The sequence below is a fragment of the Dendrobates tinctorius genome, unplaced genomic scaffold (genome assembly GCF_039654945.1).
Source record: "Dendrobates tinctorius isolate UK_male_01 unplaced genomic scaffold, ASM3965494v1 ptg000245l, whole genome shotgun sequence".
In the NCBI taxonomy this organism is placed as follows: domain Eukaryota; kingdom Metazoa; phylum Chordata; class Amphibia; order Anura; family Dendrobatidae; genus Dendrobates; species Dendrobates tinctorius.
Window position 1 is genome coordinate 7,255,886 of NW_027361912.1, and position 13,196 is coordinate 7,269,081.

At 43.0% G+C, this 13,196-nt stretch overlaps 1 protein-coding gene across 1 annotated transcript in view; it reads left to right on the top strand.

Moving 5' to 3' along the window:
* LOC141060798 (zinc metalloproteinase-disintegrin-like protein H3) overlaps positions 1-13,196 on the top strand; it is a 187,038-nt gene that overhangs the window by 84,304 nt on the left and 89,538 nt on the right. Inside the window, exons 5-6 of the mRNA XM_073557153.1 lie at positions 9,462-9,538; positions 10,943-11,117. Of these exons, the coding sequence (XP_073413254.1) occupies positions 9,462-9,538; positions 10,943-11,117 (252 nt within the window). The remainder of the gene's footprint in view (positions 1-9,461; positions 9,539-10,942; positions 11,118-13,196) is intronic.

Genomic DNA, 13,196 nt, shown 5'->3' on the forward strand with positions numbered 1-13,196 from the left:
CTCGTGCCAGCACTGACAGAGCTATCAAGGACCTTGCAAAGTTCCTTGCCCGCCAAGAACTGCTTACAAAGGGACTTGTAAAGTTCACTGACAAACCCGAGAACTATCTGTCATGGTGAACCTCATTCCGGAACGCCATTCATGGTCTGGACCTTTCTTGTGGTGAGGAGTTAGATCTCCTGGTAAAGTGGCTCGGAAGTGAGTCAGTCGAGCATGCCAAAAGACTGAGAGACATTAATGTAAAGCATCCTCACACAGCCCTACATAAGGTGTGGGAAAGACTCGATGAATGCTATGGGGCAGTAGAAGTCATTGAGAATGCTTTATATAAAAGAATTGAGGATTTTCCAAATATAGGACCTAAAGGTTATCTAAAGCTTAGAGAACTGAGAGATTTGTTGAATGAGTTGCAGTTTGCTCAGCAGGAAGGAGACTTGCCCGGATTGGCATTCTTAGATACCGCTAGGGGTGTCAATCTGATAGTACAGAAACTTCCTTACAACCTACAAGAAAAGTGGATTACACGTGGTTCAGAATCTAAACACAATCATAATGTATCATTTCCTCCTTTCAATGTATTTGTTGATTTTGTCACCAAACAATCTAGGATTAGAAATCACCCTAGTTTTGATTTTACTCTGTCGTGTTCCACTGCCACTGGTGTCAAACCCGGTAAGACACCCATGGCAGTCCACAAAACTAACATTGCTTCCACAGGCCCTCCTCACAAGGTGAATAAAACCCCTCCAGATGAGAGCAAACCTCAGGATATCAGTAAATATTGTCCTCTACCCAAGAAACCACATCCTCTACTAAAGTGCAGATCCTTCAGGGAGAAGTCTTTAGAGGATCGTAAAGGTTTCCTCAAGAAGAACAACATCTGCTTCAAAAGTTGTGCCGCAACCTCTCACTTCGCCAGGAACTGTGAAGCTAGCGTGAAATGTGCAGAATGCAGCAGCACGGATCACAATACAGCCTTGCACCCTGGATCACCTCCACGAGTGTTGTCGCAAGCAGAGGAGCACGATGGAAAGCAGAAAGACACTGACAAAGACACCCCGGATGTCAGCTCTAAATGTACTGAGATCTGTAGAGGACTCACAGGAGGAAGGTCCTGTTCAAAAATCTGCCTTGTCAGAGTTTATCCCGCAGGCCGCAAGGACAAAGCCTTCAAGATTTATGCAGTCCTGGATGACCAAAGTAACAGGTCTCTAGCCAGGTCCATCTTCTTTGACAACTTCAGCATTGTAGGTCCTGGTTCTCCCTACACCATGAGAACATGTTCAGGTACCATTGAGACGGCGGGGAGAAAAGCAACCGGATACAAAGTGGAGTCCATAGATGGCCAGACCTGCCTATCATTACCGACCATCCTGGAGTGCAACCAGATTCCTGACAACAGGTCAGAAATACCTTCACGGGAGGTGGCGACATATCACCCCCATCTAAAGCATATAGCCCACCTGATACCTGAACTTGATCCAGGAACCCCAATAGCTCTACTTCTGGGGAGAGATATACTACAAGTACACAAGGCTAGAGAATGTATAAACGGCTCCAGGAATGCTCCATACACACACAGGCACGACCTTGGATGGGTCATTATAGGGGACGTCTGCCTAGGAGGAGGACACAAGCCGGCCTTAGTTGACAGCATGCTTACCAATACTCTTGAAAAAGGACGTCCGTCTCTCTTCCAGCCATGTAAGAGTAGCTTCCTGGTAAAAGAGTTGCCACACAATGCTCCTCTACCTTGTCCATTAGCTGATCCTTCCTATGAAGACCACTCATGTGACGGCGACCAAGAGCACATAGGGTGCAGAGTTTTCAACAGAACCAGAGAGGACAACAAGGTAGCAATGTCCATAGACGACAGATTGTTTTTGGAAATCATGGATCGAGAGATGGTAAGAAATGAGTCAAAGAGTTGGATGGCCCCTCTACCATTTAAACCCCAGAGGCAACGCTTACCCACCAGTCAGAAGTCTTGTAAAGGTTGGCACCATTGCAAACACGCATTTACCGCTCCGAACCTGGAAAATGCCAAAAACACGATAATTCGTACCATACAACGCGAGTGTTACGCCAAAGAAATAGACAACCTCAACAAAGGTCAACCCATTTCTAGAGACAGCGTCTTGAAAAAGCTTGATCCAATAATTGACCAAAACGAGCTGATACAAATTGAAGGTCGTCTTCAGGAAGTCAAGGTGGGATTCGTGGAAAAACACCCTGTATTAATTCCTGGCCATCATCATGTGACTACTCTGCTCGTACAGCACCGTCATGTTTTGGTGAAACATCAGGGCCGATTGTTTACCGAAGGGAAACTACAAAGTGCTGGACTATAGATAGACGGAGCAAAGAGATGTGTGAGTAAACTCATCTTTAACTGTGTGACTTGTCGCAAACTCCGCGGCGCGACTCAAAGCCCAAAGATGGCCAGTCTCCCATCAGACAGACTTAGTATGGATCCTCCCTTTACCAACGTTGGACTGGATGTATATGGGCCGTGGTCTGTGGTTGCACGGCATACTAGAAGAGTCCAAGCCAACGCAAAACGCTGGGCAGTTATGTTTACCTGCATGTCCATCAGAGCGGTCCACATCGAAGTGATTGAATCCATGGACACAACAAGTTTCATAAATGCACTCTGACGCTTCATTGCCATCAGAGGCACCGTGAAACACATTCGCTCTGACAGAGGCACAAATTTCGTAGGAGCAGTGAAAGAACTCCAAATTCCTTCCAACCTAGACATTACCAGTGTGGAAAGATACCTGAGTGAACAGGGATGTACCTGGACCTTCAATTTACCACACTCTTCTCACGTGGGAGGTGCTTGAGAGAGGATGATAGGAATAGCACGCAGAATCTTAGACTCTATCTTCTTGCAAGAAGGTAGCACAAGACTCACACACGAAGGTTTGACTACATTCTTGGCAGAAGTTTCGGCCATCATAAATGCCAGACCATTGACTGCACTCTCCAGTGATGCTGAAGATCCAACCATTCTCCCTCCCGCCATGTTACTCACTCAGAAAACCGACACTCCTAGCACTCCACTGGGAGAATTCAGCAACAAGGACCTCTACAGACATCAATGGAGACAAGTTCAAAGTCTCTCCAATACTTTCTGGGACAGATGGAGAAAGCAATACTTCTCCACCTTACAGCCTAGGAAGAAGTGGCAGATCGACAAGCCGAACATCAAACCCAGTGATATTGTGCTCATGAAATACAGCCAGTCACACCGAAATGAGTGGCCACTAGGCCTCTTCACCAAGGTGTTCCCAAGCAAAGATGAGAAGGTGCGCAAGGTTGAGGTCAAAGTGTGGAAGGCTGGGGAGAGTAAACGATTCCTCAGACCAGTTGCGGAGCTAATCCTATTGCTTTCACCTAAAGAGCCGGTAAGTGGCATTTGTTGATGCCAAGCGGGGAGTGTTCTGCCCTCTGATATCGGGCAGTCTGTTTGTGTTATGTGCTCTGAATAAAGTAATATGTTTGTATTTTGTACTGGGTTAATTATAGCACCATCTAGTGGTGGCTGAATTTATAGCAGTGTCTTTGATAGCATTATATAGTCTGTGCCTTTAACAGAAGCAATGCACATGGGATTGAAGCAGTGCTTTGTGGGAAGGAAGCAATATATTCGGGGATAAAGAAGGGCCATTTTGCTTCTGTGTATATCATAGGATGCACGTGTTTACCTGTCCTCCATCTTAATTCTCCAACTTGAATTCATTATCCGCTTAAAGCATATCTGGTAAGCTTAATCTTTCTTGCAATGCCGTGATTCAGAGAGGTGTTTTTTTACTGTCTAGCAGCCAAGAGATGTCATTAACCCTTTAGTTGCCAGTTCTCAGTAAATGTAATCATAAACTAATGTATTCCTATGTAATGTTTGCATCACAATGTACACTTCCTGTGATTGTGTTAGCTGTGATCATCTGCCCAATACTTATGCATGTTATTTGTATTCCTTGTAGTTTTACCACGCATGTTTCTATACTCTTCACAAATAAACAAGTTAGACTACAGAGAACAGTCTGCTTATTTTGGAAGACAGAGCTGTGGTTTATGCTGTATGCTGGATTGCACATCGTGTCAGCGTGCATGAAGGCAGAATACATTATATTACTCACATATACATGTATTTTTCAGAAACTCTTCTGAGGCAGAACTTGAATTTCCAAGGTCTCAATGCCAAATTTGTAACAGGGCTGGTAGCCACCAAGTGTCATTTATAATGGTGGCTTCTTCAGCTCCACTACCTCTGCACTTAGAAGCTCAACCTTTAGGCTCATGCACACAATTGTAAGGCCACGTTCACACGTTCAGTATTCGGTGAGTTTTTTACCTCAGTATCTGTAAGCCAAAACCAGGAGTGGGTGATAAATACAGAAGTGGTGACATGTTTCTACAGTGCCTTGCGAAAGTATTCGGCCCCCTGGAACTTTTCAACCTTTTCCCACATATCATGCTTCAAACATAAAGATACCAAATGTGAATTTTTGGTGAAGAATCAACAAGTGGGACAAAATTGTAAAGTTGAATGAAATTTATTGGTTATTTTAAATTTTTGTTGAAATTCAAAAACTGAAAAGTGAGGCGTGCAATATTATTCGTCCCCTTTATCTTAATACTTTGTTGCACCACTTTCTGCTGTGATTACAGCTGCAACTCACTTGGGGTATATCTCTATCAGTTTTGTACATCGAGAGACTGAAATTCTTGCCCATTTTTCCTTGGCAAACAGCTCGAGCTCAGTGAGGTTTGATGGAAATGCGGTGCACCTTACGAAGACTGGAAAACAAGTATTTGGAAGTCGCCTTGCTACACTTATAAGGAGAGCTTTAAAAAGGCCAGAAAAAGCCATACACCTGACAAATGCTATTGAAAACTCTGCTATTAGAAGTGGAAGGGAAGATCAAAGACAAAAGAATCTAAATAATTAAAATATTGGAGATAGAGAAACCAATCACAAACTAAAATGTTTCTATACTAATGCACAAAGCATGGGCAACAAACAAGGAGAATTGGAACTACTAACACAGGAAAAGAAATATGATGTCATTGGAACCACTGAAACTTGGTGGGACAATACACATGATTGGAATACAAGACTAGAAGGATACAACTTATTTGCAAAAAACAGACTTGGTAAACGAGGAGGAGGTGTCGCATTGTATGTTAGAAACGCGTATATTTGCACAGAGATTGAAGCTTCAGAGACTGGGAGTTCTGTGGAAACTGTTTGGGTAAGAATACAAGGACAGAACAATGGAAAGGACACCATTGTAGGCATTACTACAGTCCGCCTGTGCAAGCTGAAGATATGGATGAACTCTTTATGCATCAAATGGCCAAGTTCTCCAAAAAATATGACATAGTGGTCATGGGAGATTTTAACTGTCCAGACATTTGTTGGGAATCTCTCTCAGGCAAAACTAACAGGTCAAGGAAATTCTTATCCTCTCTTACTGACAACTTTATCTTCCAAAAGGTAGGGGAGAAAACAAGGGGAACTGCTACCTTGGATTTAATCCTTATAAACAGGGAGGAAATGGTTGAGGAGGTAAAAGTGGCTGGGACCCTAGGAGGTGGCGACCATGCTATGTTAGAATTTTGGATAACTAGAGGAGGAAGACCTGTGAACACTCAGAGGTCAAGGTTAGATTTCAGAAAGGCAGATTTTAAGGGATTCAGAAAGAGAATTGGAGGGATCCAATGGCTGGATATCCTTAAGGACAAAAATGTCCAGGAAGGATGGAAAATCTTGAAAAATGAAATTCTCAAAGCACAAATGTTAGCAATTCCGAAAAGAGGGAAGAATGGGAAGCATTTAAGGAAACCAGGATGGATGAACACAGAACTTAAGCACATGCTAAAAAGGATGAAAGAAATGTTTATAAAATGGAAAGAGGGAGGCATATCTAAAGAAGAATATAATGCTGTCTGCAGAACCTGCAGGGCACGAATCAGATTAGCTAAAGCTGAAAATGAATTGAGGCTTGCAAGAGATGTCAAAAACAATAATAAAGGATTTTGGGGATATGTCAAAAGTAAAAAAAAAGTCAAAGATGCTATAGGATTTTTACAGAATGAAAATGATGAAATGGTAAGACAGGATGCTGAGAAGGCTGAACTTTTAAATTCCTATTTTGCATCTGTTTTCTCTCAGAAAGGAAATTTAACATCAACTATTCTTCACTGTCCTATTAAAGGAATAGAAGAATCCAGGATATCTATAAACAGAAATATAGTGAGGAAACACTTAGCTAACCTAAATGAATTCAAATCTCCAGGTCCAGATGAATTACACCCCAGAGTACTGAAGGAGATAGCAGAAGAAATTTTTGAACCGCTCTCCATAATCTTTGAAAATTCATGGAGAACAGGAGAAGTCCCAGAGTGACTGGAAAAGAGCAAATGTTGTTCCTATCTTCAAAAAGGGGAAGAAGGTGGACCCAGGCAACTATAGGCCGGTGAGTCTGACTTCTATACCAGGAAAGATCTTTGAACAAATTATTAAACAACATGTATGTCAGTACTTGGATAAGAATGAAGTGATTAAACAGTCAGCATGGGTTTGTAATTAATAAGTCATGTCAGACTAACTTAATTTCCTTCTATGACAGAATCACTGATTGGGTGGATCAGGGAAATGCTGTAGATATAGTATATCATGACTTCAGCCAAGCATTTGACATAGTATCTCACACAATCCTTATTGAAAAAAATGACTAAGTATGGAATGGACAAGGCAACTGTTAGGTGGATTCATAACTGGCTTAGTGATCGGACCCAAAGAGTGGTCGTAAATGGCTGCACATCCAGTTGGAAGAATGTCTCAAGTGGGGTACCACAGGGCTCTGTCCTGGGCCCTGTATTGTTCAATATCTTTATCAACGATTTAGATGAAGGAATTGAGGGTAAACTGATTAAATTTGCTGATGACACAAAGCTAGGAGGGATAGCTAATACTAGAGAAGAGAGAGAAGATTCAAAAAGATATAAATAAACTGGAGGCAGCAACTAACAGAATGGTTTTTAACAGAGAAAAATGCAAAGTATTACATCTGGGCAATAAAAATGAAAAAAGCATATACAGAATGGGAGGAATAGGGCTAAGCAACAGCACATGTGAAAAAGACTTGGGTATACTAATAGATCACAGACTGAATATGAGTCAACAGTGTGATGCAGCAGCAAAAAAGGCAAATGCAAATCTAGGATGTATTAACAGAAGCATACAGTCTAGATCACGTGAAGTCATTATTGCCCTCTACTCGTCTTTGGTCAGACCTCATCTGGAATACTGGGTCCAGTTTTGGGCGTCACATTTTAAAAAAGATATCAACAAACTGGAGCAAGTTCAGAAAAGAGCGACCAGAATGGTGACCGGTCTAAAACCCTGTCTTATGAGGAAAGGTTGCAGGATTTGGGAATGTTTAGCTTGCAAAAGAGAAGACTGAGAGGAGACTTAATAACTGTCTACAAATATCTCAAGGGCTGTCACATTGTAGAAGGATCATCTTTATTCTCATTTGCACAAGGAAAGACTAGAAGCAATGGGATGAAACTGAATGGGAGGAGACACAGATTAGATATTAGAAAAAACTTTTTGACAGTTAGAGTGATCAATAAGTGGAACAGGCTGCCACGAAAGGTGGTGAGTTCTCTTTCAACAGAAGTCTTCAAACAGAGGCTGGACAGATATCTGTCTGGGATGATTTAGCGAATCCTGCTTTGAGCAGGGGGTTGGACCTGATGGCCCAGGAGGTCCCTTCCAACTCTATGATTCTATGAGATCGTTTGTGAACAGCAGTTTTCAGCTCTTTCCACAGATTCTCAATTGGATTCAGGTCTGGACTTTGACTTGGCCATTCTAACACCTGGATACGTTTATTTGTGAACCATTACATTATAAATTTTGCTTTATGTTTGGGATCATGGTCTTGTTGGAAGACAAATCTCCATCCCAGTCTCAGGTCTTTTGCAGACTCCAATAGGTTTTCTTCAAGAATGGTCCTGTATTTGGCTCCATCCATCTCCCCATCAATTTTAACAATCTTCCCTGTCCCTGCTGAAGAAAAGCTGGTCCAAACCATGATGCTGCCACCACCATGTTTGACAGTGGGGATGGTGTGTTCAGGGTGATGAGCTGTGTTGCCTTTACGCCAAACATATCGTTTGGCATTGTTGCCAAAAAGTTCGATTTTGGTTTCATATGACCCGAGTACCTTCTTCCACATGTTTGGTGTGTCTTCCAGGTGGCTTGTTGCAAACTTTATATGACACTTTTTATGGATATCTTTGAGAAATGGCTTTCTTATTGCCACACTTCCATAAAGTCCAGATCTGTGCAGTTCATCCAGAGCGATCATGGACCTCTTGGCTGCATCTCTGATCAGTCTTCTCCTTGTTTGAGAGGAAAGTTTAGAGGGATGGCCGGGTCTTGGTAGATTTGCAGTGGTATGATACTCCTTCCATTTCAATATGATCGCTTGCACAGTGCTCATTGGGATGTTTAAAGTTTTGGAAATCATTTTGTATCCAAATCCGGCTTTTATGTTCTCCACAATAGTATCACGGACCTGCCTGTTGTGTTCCTTGGTCTTCATGATGCTCTCTGAGCTTCAAACAGAATCCTGAGACTATCACAGAGCAGGTGCATTTATACGGAGACTTGATTACACACAGGTGGATTATATTTATCATCATTAGTCATTTAGGACAACATTGGATTATTCAGAGATCCACAATGAACTTCTGGAGTGAGTTTGCTGCACTGAAAGTTAAGGGGCCGAATAAAATTGCACGCCCCACTTTTCAGTTTTTGAATGTCCACAAAAATTTAAAATTTCGGTCAACTTCACAATTGTGTGCCTCTTGTTGTTGATTCTTCACCAAAAATTTACATTTGGTATCTTTGTTTTTGAAGTATATATGGGAAAAGGTTGAAAAGTTCCAGGGGGCCGAATAGTTTCGCAAAGCACTGTATTTTACTTTTCCTCTGACTGTTCCATTCCAGGTTTTGACTTACAAATACTGAGGTAAAAAACTTACCAAATACTCAATGTGTGAACATGGACTAATAATTATAATCGGACGAGTGCTTTCCCTTCTTTTGATGGATAGTGCTCATCTCCATGTTATTCTACTGGGTTGTGCACATGTCTAATTTTTTTCTACTGGTACGCAACCATTCGTGTCTATGGGTGTGTGTAAAACATTGGACCGCACTTCGATGACATCCGAGTACGATCCCATTTTCACAGACTTACTGAAATAAGAAGATGGAGTTTTTTTCTTTTTAATGCTCCACATCCAAGAAAATTGGATCAGAGTCGGAGCAGAATAATTGGACCAATTTTCTCAGATGGGAGGAAATCGTTTGTGTGACCCTAGCCTTTGTCTGTATCCGATAATATGACCCACTCATGAATGTCTTGCAGGACCACTGCTGCTACCAGGGTCATGTGAAGGAAGACGATGGCTCCACGCTCAGCATTTGTACATGTAAGGGGCTCAGGTAAGGAGGGATAAAACCACAAGATGTGAGTGATAACCGCCTGAGCCTTCCTTGGTAATTAGAGATGATTATGTGTAATTATAGCTGATTTCGCTACCCTGAGCCCTTGTTTAGAGAGTGCTGACCACCATGTACTGTGACACTTTCATCTTCCTTACAGCCGTGCTACATTATTGTGCAACCTATGGTGGCAGACTGCCAGAACGTTATGAGAAGCGTCAGTACTTTCCATACCGGGAGCCATGTGCTAACACTATTGATAATTCTCATAAAGGTGTGTGATTATAACCCAGACGCTCCTCGGGCTATGCGGAAGCAGTCACTTTCTTCCCAAGGACTCATTCAGGCATCTGTGTTTCATGTATGCATTGTAGCCGTATTTTTCTTAAGAAAGAACCCGTACCCGGTAAAGTCTATTGTCATGTAAAAAAAAAAAATGAAGACGTTCATAGATCATAATTGGCCACTCAAGTCTATGGGACTATGAAAAAAGTGTTGGTATGAAAACCTCCAAGTATATATCCCCTAGGTAGGTGGCACCATTTTGATTACCATACTTTTTTTTTTCTAACCCCACAATACTATATGCAGTATGTAAAATAGGAGACAGTCACTGAGGGATCAGTGACTTGTCATAAGCCCATACAGATGCAGTACATAAAGCCCCACCCACAAGCTTGCCCACAGGCCACCCACAGCCTCTCCCACAAGTCACCCACAGCCCCGCTCACAGTCTACCCCCTGACGAAGGTGTTCCGAAACGCGCGTTGGGGCGGACACCTGGACCCTCTGCTTGCCTGCTTGCACTCGCGTTTATCAGGTAATTTGTGACACTTGGTGTTTAGTGTGTGGGTAATTGTACCTTACATCTTCATGGCCTATATGTAATCTTTGGGTATTGATTCAACTATGGGGTTAGCAACAAGGCAGTTTACCGCTTACTTCTTTTTTTGTGTCCTTTTTAATTCCTATTTGATTAACATTATATAAGCAGCAAATATGGTCCATTGTGTCCTTATGTCTGTTGACATGCTATCAGCATTTTAGCATGTTTTATTGTTCCTTGCCCTGTATCCAATAAAGCAATTTTATATTATGACTGTGAGTTGTTGCCTTGGAAGTTTTTTCTTCCACCCCCTTCTTTGTAAATTTTTGACAGTTGGTCTTTCTACAGTCCAGGGTATTGCATTAATTTGGGATAATATTTACAACCAGTATGGTATGCTATTATCTCTAGTATCCCAATTGACATTCATACCTTTGTGTGCTACTTTTTTCGTGTAGTGTAATTCTGGTATAAACATTTGGGTGAAATATTTCTGGAGGTTGTCACTCCTGGTGAAGTTCGATTGGTTATTATTTTGACAGACATGTTTCCACAAGTGTCTTTCTTCTTTTTGGCAGAGGTCTCATCCACACCCGAAACCGCAGATTCTTCATTGGGCCGCTGAATCAGACAGACGAAGGAGATCACGCCATATTTGAGATGAAAGAAGAGGCTCCACTAACCTGCGGGGTGGTAAATAGTACTTGGACAAAAGGGGGAACCTACAAATCCTCACGATCCATCGATGTTGAGGTAAAAAAGTGGGATCTTGGCTGCATGTAAAGAAGCCCATACACTTTAGATATCTGTTGGCCGAACCATTGTTTGGCAAATCTTTCAGCCAGCAGCTATCTTCCTGACTTTCCCATACACAGCAGCACTCTGCCGAGCACTCCTGTGTTCTCTAAGAGAGAGCTGCTGTCTGACTGCTCTGGTGGCAGCTTATCTCCGGAGGCTCGGAGACAAGCCATTGCCCAGGAAGTGAAGAAAATGTTAGAGCTCGGGGTCATTGAGGAGTCCCGAAGTGATTGGGCTAGCCCTATCGTACTGGTGCCCAAACCCGATGGGACTATCCGATTTTGTAACGATTTTCGAAAAGTAAATGAAGTATCGAAATTCGATGCCTACCCGATGCCAAGAGTCGATGAACTGATAGAGAGACTGGGTTCGGCCAGGTACATATCCACTATTGACTTAACAAAAGGTTATTGGCAGATTCCCCTCACGGAATCAGCCAAAGAGAAAACTGCCTTTGTTACGCCCCAGGGATTATTCCAGTACCGAGATATGCCATTTGGGTTGCATGGTGCCGCAGCCACCTTCCAACGTCTAATGGATATTGTCCTGAAACCCCAGGGCCGGTGTGCGTCCGCATACTTGGACGACATCATTATCTTTAGCGATGACTGGGACACGCATTTGTCAAAAGTACAAGCCGTCTTAGACTCCCTAAAAACAGCTGGGTTGACTGCCAATTCCAAGAAATGTACGTTGGGATTGGAAGAGGCTTGCTATCTGGGATATAGCATAGGGAGAGGCGTCGTGAAGCCTCAAGCCAATAAAGTGGACGCTATTCAAAATTGGCCACGACCGGTAACCAAAAAACAGGTTGGAGCTTTTTTAGGGATCGTTGGTTATTATAGGTGGTTCATCAAACATTTTGCGACCATCGCAGCTCCTCTCACAGATCTTACTAAGGGGTCGAAATCTGTCACAATAAAGTGGAACGCAGAAGCAGAGGAGGCCTTTCAACGATTGAAAACAGTCCTCTGTGACCAACCAGTGTTGGTTGCACCAGACTTTAAACGGGAGTTTATTGTCCAAACGGACGCCTCTGGGGTGGGCCTCGGCGCGGTTTTGTCTCAAGAAGTAAATGGCGAGGAGCACCCAGTGGCCTATCTAAGCAGAAAGCTTACAAGAGCAGAAAAGAACTACAGTGTAGTTGAGCGGGAAGCCCTGGCTGTGAAATGGGCCCTGTGCACCTTGCGCTATTATTTACTAGGTCGCCAGTTTAGGCTAGTGACAGACCATTCGCTCCTAACGTGGATGTCCCGGGCAAAAGAGGGCAATGCGCGGGTGACACGCTGGTTCTTAGCATTACAAGGGTTTAAATTTTCCGTTGAGCACAGGGCAGGCACAGCGCACAGAAATGCAGATGCGTTGTCTAGAACGCACTGCTTGGTGACTCATCGTGTCCGACCCCACGGGCTCGAACAGAGGAGGGGGATGTGTGAGGTGCCAAGGGGAGAGGTACTAGAAAACAGGTATACTTCTCCCCGTTTCATTTCATATGTCTCCCTGTACTGATGATGAAGCCAGTTTATTTCACTGTAATCCAGTCCTGGTTTCCTTAGTGATCAGCATGGAAAGGACTGGTAGTTCCCCCTCCACTAATTCAATCCAGGTTTTGGTTTCCTGACTGGTCCAGCTGATATAATCAGGAGGAGCTGGGATCTCTCAGTCTATCTCGTCTGCTGAGCTGGGAGCTGACACAGTAAGATTACATGGACTTCTTTGCTGTTATATAGGTTTATTTTGTAGTTAGCCTGCTATTGTTAGTTAGTGGCCAGACGGCCTTAGATGTTTTATTTCATGTTTGACATGTGTAACATTGAATAACCAGTGTGCACAATAAATATGCCGTGTCAATATCCATATGGAACTTGCTAGTCTGCTGTAGTGACTCCATAGCAGGGGAAGAGTCTTGAGGAGATCATTTGCGTATTCCCAGTGCCTTCTGGGATAAGTGAAGAGTCTCCGCGAGCTCAACGATCACTGGGTTTTGGCCGTTGCAGCTGAAAAGAGGAAATCGGAATTTTGGCTCATCTTTCA